Genomic DNA, 15873 nt, shown 5'->3' with positions numbered 1-15873 from the left:
TTGTTACATGGAATTCTGGGATGTTTACCAGTGTATTGAGAACTGCATTTCATCCATTTACACTCCGGAGCATTGGATTTTAGTGATGAGTGATTCAATTCTGTTTATGTGACATGGTATTCAAGGATTTCACGAATGTTTTCGAGATCAAATTCTATGATTCCATCCATTTTTCTATGAGCAGCAACTTGTATTTATATAGCACCTTTAATGTAGTAAAACGTCCCAAGGCGCTGAGAACAGTAAATCAATGGCCTTGTTCAAGGACGATTACAATCCTACCCTCACATCATGTTGGCTGAAATACCTGTATATTAAATAGCACTTGTGACAGAACAGTGGACAAATTTGATAATTTTTAAAAGAAAGCATGCTTTCTCAGCTTGCCATTTATTCATATCTTCACAATCCCATGGACATAGTGAAGCCAGAGCAAACAGGGCACAGTTAACAAACCTATCTCTTCCAACTGTAGAGCTCTATACATAAGAGAAACCAATAGATGAACTTGCCCTGGTAAGTACACTCCCACTGTTCAATCACAAGTGCGGTTCACAAGGGCTGACAAAACATGACACAGGCAACTACAGACCCATTAGTCTTAGTTCCATGCCATGCAAAATAATGGAATCGAATTCCAAGAGTAAGCTTGAGGACTATTTCTACAATGATAACCTAGTAAAAAGCAGTCAACATGGATTCAGAAAGGGAAGATCGTATTTGACCAATAACAAAGAGGGATCAACGTGTGGAATAGACTTCCTGGTACACTGTTGGACACAAAAACCTTGGAATCATTTAAGAAACAATTGGATGCTTCAATGGGGGGACTTTTGGATCTTTGTGGATGGATAAATTAAGATGGACCACATTTTTTAAAGAGATGGGGCAGTAACAGTTGTGCGGATCATATTACAAATAGAAAACCTTTTAGCTTGAGGTGTTTTATAATTATATGAACACCATCTTCAGAAATTATTACACCTAATCCCCTGCTTTCAATGTTTTCTTGAATACATTTTGACAGCATTATCACAACCTCCACTTTTTCTCAAAGGCACAAGAAATACAAGCAGAAATTGCAAAGCAATTTTCCAGGAGACGGCAGCAAATCCAGAAGATACAATATGAAAAGAAACAAAGGCAACAAGAGGTCAGTTTTTATTAACTGTGAAATGGCTGATGTGACTGGCTTTGTAATTAAGGGGGTGAAATTCAGCATGTTAGCACCCCCAGTTAGCGCCTGGTGGGGGTGCTAACAGGGCGCTCAGGCAGCAGCGCCGCGGCGGGGCAAATCCCATGCTGCATAGCAAATTCGCCGGCCCCATAGTGCCTCAGCACCTTTCGCCATGCAGATCGTGACATCAGTGAGCATGCAACGCTCGCTGGGTGCCCAATCTGCAAACTTCAGTAGCGCCCCTGCCTTACCACCTCGCGCAGACAGCGCCAGGGAGCGGAGGCATGAACCAGCTGGCTGGCGGCTGGCAGGGCGCTACTTAGAGATGCGCCCCAGCTGTCAAGGAACTTCCATTCCAAAGGTCAGTTATGAGTGGCAGAGAGCGCAGGATGTATCTGCAGCCAAATAAAGGCTGCTTAGTCCCCGGAGTGTTGCGGGCCGTCAAAGGACTTTGCATTTCATCCCACAGCATATTGCCATTCTGCACTCCCCGAATCATTGGGGGCTGGTGCGAAGACTCCAGTGACCCTCCCCTTTAATGGCTGGAAGGCGCCTTCACCATTGCTCACTCCCGATTGCACAACACCTCATTCATTATCATTGGGAGCCAATGCCACTCAACTACACCATTAGCGCCTGATTTAGCGCTCCCTTGCATTCTTTGAGCACTGAGACTGAATTTAGCGGGCAGCGAGATTGATTAGTGTCTGGCGCTAAACTTCCAACTTCTCAAAAGTTAGCGCCCCAACCAGGGCGATACCAAATTTCTAGCCCTAAATATTTACAGTGCAATAGATGGAAACCAAGATGCTTGGCCAATTCTCTCAATTGTATTGAGTCATCATCTTAGGAGTACCACAAAAGTATAGTGCTTGTAAATGAATCTTTTTTGTCAGCTACCCCAAATTTAAGTAATCGCTAGTGCATACCCAGTGATGTTACTCATAGTAAGTTAGGCAATACATTGTTTTATGCTATGTAAAGATATGTAATGAATTATATGTATTACCTTTTATGAAAGCAAGGATACAGAGGAATGATGGTAGGGAACATCTACCAGGCTGCAGGCAGTGTGTAGTAGTGTTGAGTACTGGTGCGAAGGTCAGATTGGATGAGAGGTCCGATGATAGCAGCGGGACTTCAGATGGGATAAGAGGCCTGAGCAGCTGCAGGTGGTTTAGCGGATAAGAGCAGGTGGGTGAATGAGAATTGGGTGCAGACCATGTTGAGTAAGTTAAAAGCATGGCTGGATTTATTAAATGAAAAGCGACCGTGGGCTGCATCGACAGGAGGGAAATTGGTGGCGAGAGGGAGGGAAAGGGGTGGTTGAGCATGGTTTTTTTTAAAAATTAGACCTTGAGGTTATATTATGGGGATCCAGAGCAACATAGAGCTACAATAAAATATGCTGCAACTTAATTTTTATTACAAAATTTTAAGTTTTACTTACCTTTGGGAGTTCTTCCACTGCAGCAGTCAGAGCTGGGAGGACTAGGACAAGGAGTCAAATCACATAATTAGAATGAGCTAATGAAGTGCAAGAAATTTGTTCAGAATAGATTTGCCTGGCCTACAATTAAATAGTTTATAATTAAGCATAGAAATAAGCCTGACACAGAAGCATTAGAGAGAGTATGTGATTGCTTGCAGTCTTTTCAATATATTAATTAACACATAGACCCTGAATTTCCTCTGGCATTGCTCTGGGAAACTGGAATATTCTGGGTGTGTGGGGCATGCAATAGGGTGGGAACACAAGGTCCTGCTGCTTTTTTATGCCCAGTCAAAAATTATGTCAAGCGGGGTGGGCGTATTCACACCCACTCACAAATGGACAGGAATCCTTTATACAATCAACCACAGAATGATTGATTGCATTAGTGAAAGCAACATTTTCCAAAACCAACAATTTTTAATTAATAAAACCAACTCTTCGGCCGGGTCTGTGGGCTCAATTATACCGTGCAAGGCACTGCAGTGAGTTCCTTCTCATCTCCTCTGAGATGGGTGCCACATTGACGTCCACCCTAGATCGTTAAATGCCCTGACCCTGGGAAATGGGCTGGGGTTTTTTTACAATTATTTTACCTTTTATTATAAGGGTGAATAATTATCCATGTGAACTGTTCATTTCCTGAAATTGTGCAAGTCAGACAGATTGGAGTGTAGATGTGAAGGAGCAAAAAAGTATAAAACATTACAGTAAGAGTCAAAAGCCAGAGGAAAGGAAGGATCAGTGAGAGGTCATTTCAAAGGCATGGAGAGAGAGATTTGAAAGGAGAAGAAATGGGATCTTGGAGAGGTTGGGGAAAATCTGAGACCTGGAGAAGGTGGGGATCTCAGAGTTATGGAGAGGCCTGGCAGTTGGATCTTCGGGTTACAGAGAGGATGGCTGAGATCAGATGATTCAGCACAGACCAGATATCAAATTTAACACCTCCCTGCTTTGTATGGCTTGTACTGCACCACTTAGTAAATTTATTGACTGATGCACTTGGGCAGCCCTGGAAGTATAGGTTACTTAATACTTGATGTTTTCAATTATTTATTTTATCTTCTGTTTAAGCTAGCTTCCTTAGGCCCTGAGTTGTTCTGTACCATGCCATATTTTGGCTGCTAGGAGGTTAGTACAGTCTAAAAGAAGACCTTGAGGGAAATCCTGCTCACTGCTCTATCAGTGCATTACAATATTCCCTTGAAGCTTCAAGTTTTTACATGCAATCCCAGTCCCCTGTGACTTTTACTAAATGGCATAGGATACTGTACTTGAAAATTGAGAGGTAGGCTTTCCCAACATGAATGCTGAAGAGAGCTGGATTGTGGAATTATCCCTCACATGTGACCCTATAGTGGACTCACTTTGAGCTTCACGGCAAAACTAGGAGCTCATATTGCAGATACAACCCCATAAAGGCTAGATACCATGTTTTATACAAAATATATAGTAATAATTTCTCCTTGACTAAGACCGCCCATTTCCACCTCCGTAACATCGCCCGTCTCCACCCTTGCTTCAGCTTATCTGCTGCCGAAACCCTCATCCAATACATTTGTTACCTCTAGACTTGACTATTCAAACGCACACCTGGCTGGCCTCTCTCGTTCTACCCTCCATAAACTTGAGGTCATCCAAAACTCTGCTGCCCGTGTCCTAACTTGCACCAAGTCCCGCTCACCCATCTCCCCTGTGCTCGCTGAACTACATTGGCTCCCAGTTAAGCAACGCCTTGATTTTAAAATTCTCATCCCTGTTTTCAAATCCCTCCATGGCCTCGCCCTTCCCTATCTCTTTAATCTCCTCCAGCCCGATAAATCCTAGATCACTGTGCTCTGCCAATTCTGGCCTCTAATGGCCCAGAACTTCGGGTCTCCACGGGTGAGTACGCATGGGGTACTCACCCGTAGGCCCAATGGAAGTGCCGGTTTCCTGCATGCACTGCGCATGCGCGGGAAACCGGCACTTCCGTTCCCCTGAAAGAAGGGGTTCAGAGTTCGAACGCATGCGCGGGAGAGGCTGCGTGTGCGCATCGAACTTACGTTTTTTTTACAGGTTTTCCCGGTAGGGTAAGTCTCCAGAAGTTACACATTTAAAAAGCAGGCGTAAGGCCTGCTTTTTACAAGGTAAGTGGTGAATTAATTAAAATTAAAACATTTTTTCCACAGGTATATTATTTTTAAATACTTTAAAGAAAGGTAAGTTTATTTTTAGCCCCGTTAGAAAATAAAGTTATTTTTTCAAAAATTTAAATTATTGTTTAAAATAGTTATTTCATGTAATTTATAGTTTATTTTAAAAATGTGAATTAAAAAAAAATGTATTTGAAGATTTAGTGATGTTTTGGGGCCCGTAGTATTTCTAAGTTTTGACAGCTCTTCCTGTCAAACTTATGAATGGGCATTTCCCTGCTCCGATTGGCTCCCCATGGCCCACGTGATCCCAGGGGACGCATTGAACTAACTGCGCCCCTGGGATACGCAAGCACTGCGCACCGGCAGTTGGAGCAGGCCCAGGATCGGAATTCCACGGAGGCTCACAGCTCAACGGCCAGCGCGCTAGGTAAGTGCAGGTCGGGGGCTTACACCCGCGGGAAGCCCCCGACCCGAATTTCTGGGCCAATATGTTGCATTTGATGCCTCCTTTATGATACAAGACAATGATGTAGTGTGCTTTAAAGACTGTGGCCTAGAAATTCAGTTTGGGCCCGCCAGCTGGTTTGCGCCCAAAAGTTAGCGCTGGGCGGGGAGCCATTTGCGACCGTCAGAAATTCAGTTTTTGCGCCCCAAGTTGGAACCGGGTGCTATTCCAGGGTGTGGCCGCCCCCGCTTGGGGCGCTGAAACTGAATTTCAGCGCTGTAGGCGCCGCTGCGCCACCCGATGCGGTGCGGCAGGCTGCGGTACTGCAGGCCTCCTCCTTCTCTTAAGGTGGAGGTGCCTGCAACGGGGAGATCGCCGCTGGATTGTGCCGGCAAATGAGCCCGGCACCACGGAGAAGTGCCGGGCTCGCGGAAAGCAGCTGGCAATGCCGCGGCGGGGGTGGTGGAGGAGGCCGGGGAAGGAGGTGCGGGCAGGCGGCCGCCGAAAAAGCGGCCGGCCGCACCCCCACCTTTATGCGCCCCACTAAGGCTGCAGTAAGGCCCTGGTCTCCGGATGTAAGTAGCGGCCGCCACGGAGGAGGTGGCGGCAACTGAATATGGGATTCGGGCCGGCATCGGGGCGGAACCGGGGCACTGCGCACACCGATGACGTCATCGGTGCCGGCGCAGTGCTACCGGCTACCGCCGCCATTACCACAGCGCTGAATATCAGCGCGAACTCCTCTATTGGCGCAAAAGCCCTCTTTGGGCGAAAACTGGGCGCAAAGCCAACCGAATTTCTAGGCCTGTGATTTTTGAAAACAGTGAGAAAGTTTAATATGAATTATTTCAAACTTTTCAAGAGATTACAAAATGTTTGTATATTTATAATTGGCTGTCAACATAATTAAATGTAAACAAAACAAAATACATATATATATAATCCAATGCAGCTCTGTACAATTGGTCTCTTGATATTACAGTGTTGCCTGCAAGGGGAGCTCCAGCTTAGTCAGGAGCACTGTAAAGGGGGTGGCATTGCAGATTCTGGAGGTGCCAAGAACCAAGGGTTTATTTTCCTTGGTGTGTGCAAGGTAGCAAATATTAAAAAAATGTTTTTATTCGTTCATGGGATCTGGGCATCACTGGCAAGTTTAGCATTTATTGCCCATCCCTAATTGCCCTTGAGCAATTGGTGGTGAGCCGCCTTCTTGAATCGTTGCAGTCCGTGTGGTGAAGGTACTCCCACAGTGCTGTCAGGGAGGGAGTTCCAGGATTTTGACCCAGTGACAATGAAGGAACGGCAATATATTTCCAAGTCAGGATGGTGTGTGACTTGGAGGGGAACTTGGAGGTGGTGGTGTTCCCATGCGCCTGCTGCCCTTGTCTTTCTAGGTGATAGAGGTTGCGGGTTTGGGAGGTGCTGCCAAAGAAGTCTTGGTGGGTTGCTGCAGTGCATTTTGTAGATGGTACACACTGCAGCCACGGTACGCTGGTGGTGGAGGGAATGAATGTTTAAGGTGGTGGATGGGGTGCCAATCAAGTGGGCTGCTTTGTCCTGGATGGTGTTGAGCTTCTTGAGTGTTGTTGGAGCTGCACTCATCCAGGCAAGTGGAGAGTATTCCATCACACTCCTTACTTGAGCCTTGTAGATGGTGGAAAGGCTTTGGGGAGTAAGGAGGTGAGACACTCGCCGCAGAATACCTAGCCTCTGACCTGCTTTTGTTGCCACAGTATTTATGTGGCTGCTCCAGTTAAGTTTCTGGTCAATGGTGGTCCCCGGGATGTTGATGGTGTGGGATTCGTTGATGGCAATGCCGTTGAATGTCATGGGGTGGTGGTTAGACTCTCGCTTGTTGGAGATAGTCATTGCCCGGCACTTGTGTGACGCGAATGTTACCTGCCACTTATCAGCCCAAGCCTGAATGTCGTCCAGGTCTTATTGCTTGCGGGCATGGACTGCTTCATTATCTGAGAAGTTGCAAATGGCACTGAACACTGTGCAGTCATCAGCGAACATCCCCATTTCTGACCTTAAGTTGAAGGGAAGGTCATTGATGAAACAGCTGAAGATGGTTGGCCTAAGACACTGCCCTGAGGAACTTCTGCAGCGATGTCCTGGGGCTGTGATGATTGACCTCCAATCACCACAACCATCTTCCTTTATGCTAGGTATGACTCCAGCCAGTGGAGAGTTTTCCCCGATTCCCATTGACTTCAGTTTTACTAGGGCTCCTTGGTGCTAGACTGGGTCAAATGCTGCTTTGATGTCAAGGGCAGTCACTCTCACCTACTTCTGGAGTTCAGCTCCTTTGTCCGTGTTTGGACCAAGGCTGTAATGAGGTCTGGAGCCGAGTAGTCTTGGTGGAACCCAAACTGGGTATCAGTGAGCAGGTTATTGGTGAGTAAGTGCCACTTGATAGCACTGTCGATGACACCTTTCATCACTTTGCTGATGATTGAGAGCAGACTGATGGGGCAGTAATTGGCCGGATTGGATTTGTCCTGCTTTTTGTGGACAGGACATACCTGGTCAGTTTTCCACATTGTCGGATAGATGCCAGTGTTGTAGCTGTACTGGAACAGCTTGGCTAGAGGCGCGGCTAGTTCTGGAGCACAGATCTTCAGCACGACAGCCGGGATGTTGTCGGGGCCCCTAGCCTTTGCTGTATCCAGTGCACTCAGCCCTTTCTTGATATCACGTGGAGTGTGTCGAATTGGCTGAATACTGGCTTCTGTGATGGTGGGGACCTCGGGAGGAGGCCGATATGGATCTTCCACTCGGTACTTCTGGCTGAAGATGGTTGCAAACACTTCAGCCTTGTCTTTTACACTCATGCTGGGCTCCACCATCATTGAGGATGGGGATATTCATGGAGCCTCCTCCTCCCATTAGTTGTTTAATGTTCCACCACCATTCATGACTGGATGTGGTAGGACTGCAGAGCTTTGATCTTATCCGTTGATTGTGGGATTGCTTAGCCCCGTCACATGCTGCTTTCACTTTTTAGCATGCATGTAGTCCTGTGTTGCAGCTTCCCCAGGTTGGCACCTCATTTTTAGATACGCCTGGTGCTGCTCCTGGCTTGCTCTTGTACACTCCTTATTGAACCAGGGTTGGTCCTCTGGCTTGATGGTAATGGTAGAGTGAGGGATATGCCAGGCCATGAGGTTACAGATTGCAGTGGAATACAATTCTGCTGCTGCTGATGGCCACAGCACCTCATGGATGCCCAATTTTGAGCTGCTAGATCTGTTCCGAATCTATCCCATTTAGCACGGTGGTAGCGCCACACAACACAATGGAGGGTGTTGCCAGTGTGAAGACGGGACTTCGTCTCCACAATGACTGTGCGGTGGTCACTACTACCAATGCTGTCATGGACAGATGCATCTGCGACAGGTAGATTGATGAGGATGTGGTCAAGTAGGTTTTTCCCTCGTGTTGGTTCTCTCACCACCTGTCGCAGGCCCAGACTGGCAGCTATGTCCTTCAGGTTCTACCGAGCCACTCTTGGTGATGGACATTGAAGTCCCCCACATTCTGTGCCCTTGCTACTCTCAGTGCTTCTTCCATGTGGTGTTCAACATGGAGGAGTACTGATTCATCAGCTGCGGGAGGGCGGTAGGTGGTAATCAGCAGGAGGTTTCCTTGCCCATGAGACTTCATGGCGTCCGGAGTCAATGTTGAGGACTCCCAAGGCCACTCCTTCCTGACTGTATACCACTGTGCCGCCACCCCTGATGGGTCTGTCCTGCCGGTGGGACAGGACATACCCAGGGATGGTGATGGAGGAGTTTGGGACATTGGCTGAAAGGTATGATTCTGTGAGTATGACTGTCAGGCTGTTGCTTGACTAGTCTGTGGGACAGCTCTCCCAATTTTGGCACAAGTCCCCAGATGTTGGTGAGGAGGACTTTGCAGGGTCGACTGGGCTGGGTGTGCCGTTGCCGTGTCCGTAGCCGGTGCCGAGGTTGATGCCGGGTGGTCCGTCAGTTTTATTCTTATTATTGTTTTTCGTAGCGGTTTGTTACAACTGAGTGGCTTGCTAGGCCATTTCACAGGGCAGTTAAGAGTCGACCACATTGCTGTGTGTTTGGAGTCACATATAGGCCAGACCAGGTAAGGACCGCAGATTTCCTTCCCTAAAGGACATTAGTGAACCAGATGGATTTTTAACGATAATCCAATAGTTTCATGATCACCATTACTGATACTAGCTTTTTATTCCAGATTTATTTAATTAACTGAATTTAAATTCTCCAGCTGCCGTGGTGGGATTTGAACTCTTGACTCTGGTTTGAACAAATTTGTCTCTGGATCATTAGCCCAGGCCCCTGGATTACTAGTCCAGTAACATAACCACTGTGCGACCGTTCCCGTCAGTAATGGTGGTCACCGCCGTTCCTGAAAGTAATGGTGGTGACCATGATTGTCTTGTTCACAGGCAGACTAAACACTCAGCCAAGCCACCCTTACAGGCTAGCAAAGTGGTTGAATTTGCTTCAATGTGAGGAACTTCATCAGACATTGGGGACGACATGCTGACCAAAAAATAAGCTTTTCATGCAGAAAACTTTCTATCCGCAATTGTTTGTCCTTTGATGCTGATGCCCAGAAATGTAAATATGGTGGATTCCACAGCATTGGAAGACCCAGCATATTGTACAGTTGCTTCTACTTGAAACAGTTCTGTAATATAAAGAAGGTATTAGTTAACAGTTCCATTCTACAAATCAATAACATACTGAATCGGATTTCCTTATCTATATATATAAATCGGTACTTCTGTCATTCTGTCTGTCATTCTGTCTGTCATTCTGTCTGTCATTCTGTCTGTCATTCTGTCTGTCTATCTGTCTGTCATCGCGTGTGCTTATGGGTATGCACTCGAAAGTTACAGGGCGTACCTACGCGCGCGTTACCTCCAAAGAAAGCTTACGCTTCCGAGACGGTTTTAAGCGTATTTACGTTTCAGCCGGGCTAAAATCCCGCCCGCGGTAATCCAAAAACTTTCAACGTTCCGCTCATTAGCATCTCATTATCCGCTCATTAGCGACAGAGTGACCTTGAGCTCGACCAATCGTACGCCGGGTTGCTGGCGTGTGCCGCCGGGCCAATCGGTGCGCGTGTGGCCGGGCTTTATCGTTCTGAACCGAGGTGAGTCGCCGCCATCTTGATTCCAAACTTTTCCTTTCTTTTTCCCGCTTTCTGCGTCTTAAAAAAAAAACGTTGCTTTTAAAACACATATTGTTTTTAAAAAAAATGATTTAGAAAGTAATTAACTTATCTAATCTCATTAATTTTCCTACCTTTCCCGTTTTTCCAGGTAGGCCTAGAAGCCTCGGCGTCTCCTCCGCACCCACGCCCGAGGTAGGCACCTCCCAGCCCCACTCGAAGGCTGGAGGACCGAGCCTCAGCCCAGCGCCGCTAGGGTGCGCGCGCAGCAGGAGCTGAGACGTCTCTGGCTCGGCCGGGGGGCGGGGCTTGCTGAGCGTCCAGCGTTACCTTGGCAACCGGGCCCGCCGGACGTCTCGCACAGCCGCAATCGGCGGTCTTCACCTGGGGGGGGGGGGGCCGCGACCCTTGGGGGGGGGGGGTGCCGCGCGCGCAGCAGGAGCAGCTGAGACGCGGCGTCTCTCTCTCTGGCTTGGTCAGCGTCACGGTTGCCCTGGCAACCGGGCCCACCGGCCGAGAGACACGCCGCGTCTCAGCTCCTGCTGCGCGCGCAATCGGCGGTCTTCACCTCGGGGGGGGGGGGGGTGCGACCCTCGGGGGGGGGGGGGGCCGCGACCCTCGGGGGGGGCGCCCCCCGCCCTCCCTTCCCCCCCTTTTACCCCCCCCGCCCTCCCTTCCCCGCCCTCCCCCTCCCTCCCTTCCCTGCCCTCCCCCTCCCCCCCGCCCCTCCCCTCCCTCCCTTCCCCCTCCTCCCTCCCTTCCTCCCCCCTCCCCTCCCCCCCGCCCTCCCTTCCCCGCCCTCCCCCTCCCCCTCCCTCTCTCCCCCCCAGTCGCGCTCTCTCTTCCCCCCCAGTCGCGCTCTCTCTTCCCCCCCAGTCGCTCTCTCTCTTCCCCCCAGTCGCTCTCTCTCTTCCCCCCCAGTCGCTCTCTCTTCCCCCCCAGTCGCTCTCTCTCTCTCTTCCAACAACAACATTCCCTCGAAAAAGCCTCGGCACCGCCGGGCACTTCAGCTAGTACTTCATAAATTAACCTATAACAGATTTCACATAGAATAAACAGCACAGAAACAGGCCATTCAGCCCAACTAGTCTGTGCTGGTCTCCTCCCATTCCATCTACCTCATCTCAGATTTCAGCATATCTCTCTATTCCCTTTTCTCTCATGTACTCGTCTAGTTTCCTTTTGAAAGCATCTAAACTATTTGCCTCCACCACTTCCTGTGGTAGCGAGTTCCACATTCTAACCACTCTCTGAGTAAAGAAATTGCTCCTTATTTCCCTATTGGATTTATTAGCAACTATCTTGTATTTATAGCCCCTAGTTTTGGATTCTCTCACAAGTGGAAAAATTCTCTCCACATCTACTCTGTCCAACCCATTCATAATTTTAAAAAACCTCTATTTGACCTCCTCTAAATCTTCCCTTTTCTAAAGAAAAAAAAGCCCCAACCTATTCAATCTTTCCCGATAGCTGTAATCTCTCAGTTCTAGTACCATCCTTGTAAATCTTTTTTGCACTTTCTCCAGAGCTTCTATTGTCTTTTTATACCATGGAGCCCAGAACTGTGCACAGTACTCTAAGTGCAGCCGGACCAGGGTCCTATACAAATTTAACATAACTTCACTACTTTTAAATTCTATACCCGAATTGTTTTGCTGACCTGTAATGCTGCTTTAATGATTTGTTCACCTGTATCTCTAGATCCCTTTGCTCTTCTACCCCATTCAGTTTCTTATTTTCAAATGTGTAGGTGATATTTCTGTTTTCCTACCAAAGTGCATCACCTCACATTTATCTATGTTAAAGTTTACTTGCCACTTAACTACCCAGTCTGCAAGTTTTGTAATGTCTTCTTTTATTATGTTGCATTCTTCCTCAGTGTTAGCTGTACCTCCCAGTTTGGTGTCACTTGCAAATTTTGATATTGAGTTATTGCTCTCAAGTCTAAATCATTAATGTAAATTATGAATAACAGTGGTCCCAGCACTGATCCTTGTGGAACACTACCCTTTACCCCTACGCTCTGCTTTCTATTTTTTAACCAATTTGCTATCCATTCAGCTATTTGTCCCCTGACTTCGCATGCCCTAACCTTTGTCATGAGCTTACCGTGTGGTACCTTATCAAAGGCCTTTTGAAAATCTAAGTGTATGACATCTACTACATTACCCTTGGCTACTCTTTTCGTTACCTCTTCAAAGAATTCTATCAGGTTAGTTAAGCATGACTTAGCCTTTCGGAATCCATGCTGACTATTTTTTATTATATTTTCTGTCTCTAGATTCTCTTCTATCACTTCTTTCAGTATAGATTGCAGTATCTTTCCTATTACTGACATTAAGCTCACTGGTCTATAGTTCCCAGGTTTTGTTCTATCTCCCTTTTTGTATATAGGAACAACATTAGCTGTCCACCAGTCCTCTGGCACTCTCCCCTCTTCTATGGAACTTTTATATATATATATATAAATAAAGTAGTGCTTCTGCTAGCTCCTTTCTAGTTTTCTTGAGTATCCGTGGGCATCCGTGGCGGCACGGTGGCATAGTGGTTAGCACTGTTGCCTCACAGCGCCAGGGACCCGGGTTCGAATCCGGCCTCGGGTGACTGTCTGTGTGGAGTTTGCACATTCTCCCCGTGTTTGCGTGGGTTTTCTCCGGGTGCTCCGGTTTCCTCCCACAGTCCAAAGATGTGCAGGTTAGGTTGATTGGCTATGATAAATTGACCCTTAGTGTTAGGGGGATTAAATACATGGGGTTACGGGGATAGGGTGGGATATGTGTTGGTGCAGGGGTTACGGGGATCGGGTGGAATATGTGTCGGTGCAGGCTCGATGGGCCAAAATGGCCTCTATCTGCACTGTGGGGTTTCTGTGATTCTGTGATATGCCATCCGGACCTGGAGTTTTATCCTCCTTTAGGTTTGGAACCATATTCTCCATCAGTGTTTTATCCAGAATTCCTGAGAAAGAAATAGGATATAGGGAAAGCAAGAACTATAACAGTAATAAAAATACAACAGCAGCCTATCTTTAACCTTGCTATTGATACTGAGATGTAGATAGATTATAACCCTGCAGTAATGCTGATGCAACCTATTCCAATTCAAATATAACAATATAGCATAATAGTAGAGTTTTGATTAACTTTGTCGCCATACTTTGTATCTATGCCTAGGGTTGTATTCAGTTTCCAGTCCAAAGTTTTATTGCATTTATTTTTTCATAACCCAGTGGAGTTATTGGTCATGGCTTTATTTGTTTCTTTGAACAGATAATTCATCTGCAGGAACAGACAGAACTGAAGAAGAGTCTTCATCTGGAGACTCGAAACAATAAACAGAAAATAAAGGATCTCAGGGCCAAAAAAGCAAGAGAAAAAACTCAAACTAATAATCAAGAAGATCAGTACTATATAGCAATAGAACGTGATGAAACATTCAACACAGATTATGGCAAGTCAATTATCCTTTGGAAAGAACACAAAGGCACTGATGAATTATTACACATATGAGTTTTGAGTCCTACCTCCCACAGAGAGGGTGTGAGACCTTACCACAGTTAGAGTGCTTGACATTTTTCAGGTCATGCATCTGAAGTGTTTTATTTTGCAGAAATTTCTTTTAAAAGGTATTTGGTATTAATATTCCACCCTTTTCCTATGCCAAAACTGGATGACGTGGGTCATTTTTAAAGAGGCTGTGCGTGCATATAAAATGTATCTGCTTGCGCATGAATGCAAAACACATCTCCTCACACATGTGCAGTCTTTTGCTGGGGCTGATTTTACTCTCCTCACCCAAGCACAAGTTTTTTGAAAACCACATGATTTGAACATAGCCATGGTGTGGAGATGCCAGAGTTGGACTGGGGTGGACAAATGTAAGAAGTCACACAACACCAGGTTATAGTCCAACAGTTTTATTTGAAATCACAAGCTTTCGGAGCGCTGCTCCTTCGTCAGGTGAAGTGGAGAGATGCCTATAGACACAGCTTATATAGTCAGAGAATAATGCCAGATGATTACAGGTAATCTTTCTAACTGCCATTTATCACACCTCGGCAGAGAGATAATCACAGCGATCAAAGGTGTGAATGGTGTCCAAACAGGTTAGCCAGGAAAACATTATATCAAAGAACAATGAGGTGGGGTCACAAGGGGTCAAATGTTGCAGATGCTGGGGTCTGTATGAAAAACAAAAAACAGACAAAAAAAGATTTTTTTTTTTGCTGGAAATCACAGCAGGTCCGTCGAGCAGAAACTGATAGCCAAGTTCCGCACTCATGAAGACGGCCTCAACTGCGATCTTGTGTTCATGTCACGCTACATGTAACCCCACCTGACGTAGGGTCACCCAGACTCGAGTTGTCGTTGGCTTGTTCTCTCTACACAGATGCGGTCAGACCTGCTGTGATTTCCAGCAAAAAAAAAAAATGTTTTTTTGTCTGTTTTTTGTTTTTCATACAGACCCCAGCATCTGCAACATTTGACCCCTTGTGACCCCACCTCATTGTTCTTTGATGTAATGTTTTCCTGACTAACCTGTTTGGACACCATTCACACCTTTGATCGCTGTGATTATCTCTCTGCCGAGGTGTGATAAATGGCAGTTAGAAAGATTACCTGTAATCATCTGGCATTATTCTCTGACTATATAAGCTATGTCTTTATGCATCTCTCCACTTCACCTGACGAAGGAGCAGCGCTCCGAAAGCTTGTGATTTCAAATAAAACTGTTGGACTATAACCTGGTGTTGTGTGACTTCTTACATTTGAACATAGCCAAACCTAGATGAATTTCCATGTTCAAATTCATTTGTCAGAAATGTTGGTGCACTGGGTGTAAATGGGTAGTCATCCCAGGTCAGAGAAGGAAGAATCCTGCAGCCAGATGACCTCCAGCTCTGCTATTCTTCTTTGCTGGCCTAAATAATCTGGTGCAAATAGGGCATTAGGATGAGAAAGTGGGCCGTTATTGTTTGGTTTTCATTCCTCAAAATTACCAAATAGCCTTTCTCTAAACAGAACTGTTTCCTTCAAAACCAGATGGCTGACCACCCTAAATATTGTGCAGAAAGGCAATGAGAAATGCTGGGCTGAGCTCATTACCCTTAGATCAAGGTAGAAGTTGTTTTGTGGTGTGAGAGACTTAACATGGACTCAGAATCATTCATGTTTCTGTTTGAACTTTGTATTAAATGTTGAAGAATCTGAATTATAGAAATTACTGCACCGAAGGAGACCATTTGGACCATCGCGCGTGTGCTAGGGCTAGCTCTTCAACTGGAGTTATCTACATATTCTAATCCCATTTTGCTGCCTGCACGCCACATCTTTTTACAGTCTTAATTTTCAAATGCTTATTCAATCTTCTTTTAAGTAATGACTCAGTAGCCAGTTGTGGTAAAGCATTCTGTGTTCTAATATCCCTCTGTGGGAAAAAAATC

At 46.3% G+C, this 15873-nt stretch overlaps 1 protein-coding gene across 1 annotated transcript in view; it reads left to right on the top strand.

Moving 5' to 3' along the window:
- LOC147109370 (factor associated with metabolism and energy-like) overlaps window positions 1-15873 on the top strand; it is a 54056-nt gene that overhangs the window by 22988 nt on the left and 15195 nt on the right. The window contains exons 4-5 of the mRNA XM_086003259.1: window positions 1058-1153; window positions 13700-13880. Coding sequence (XP_085859385.1) covers window positions 1058-1153; window positions 13700-13880 — 277 coding nt within the window. The remainder of the gene's footprint in view (window positions 1-1057; window positions 1154-13699; window positions 13881-15873) is intronic.

The sequence above is a fragment of the Somniosus microcephalus genome, chromosome 12 (assembly GCF_052327205.1).
Source record: "Somniosus microcephalus isolate GS21.2 chromosome 12, FLI_Smic_1.0, whole genome shotgun sequence".
NCBI lineage: Eukaryota > Metazoa > Chordata > Chondrichthyes > Squaliformes > Somniosidae > Somniosus > Somniosus microcephalus.
This window is presented reverse-complemented; position numbering and strand designations above follow the sequence as displayed.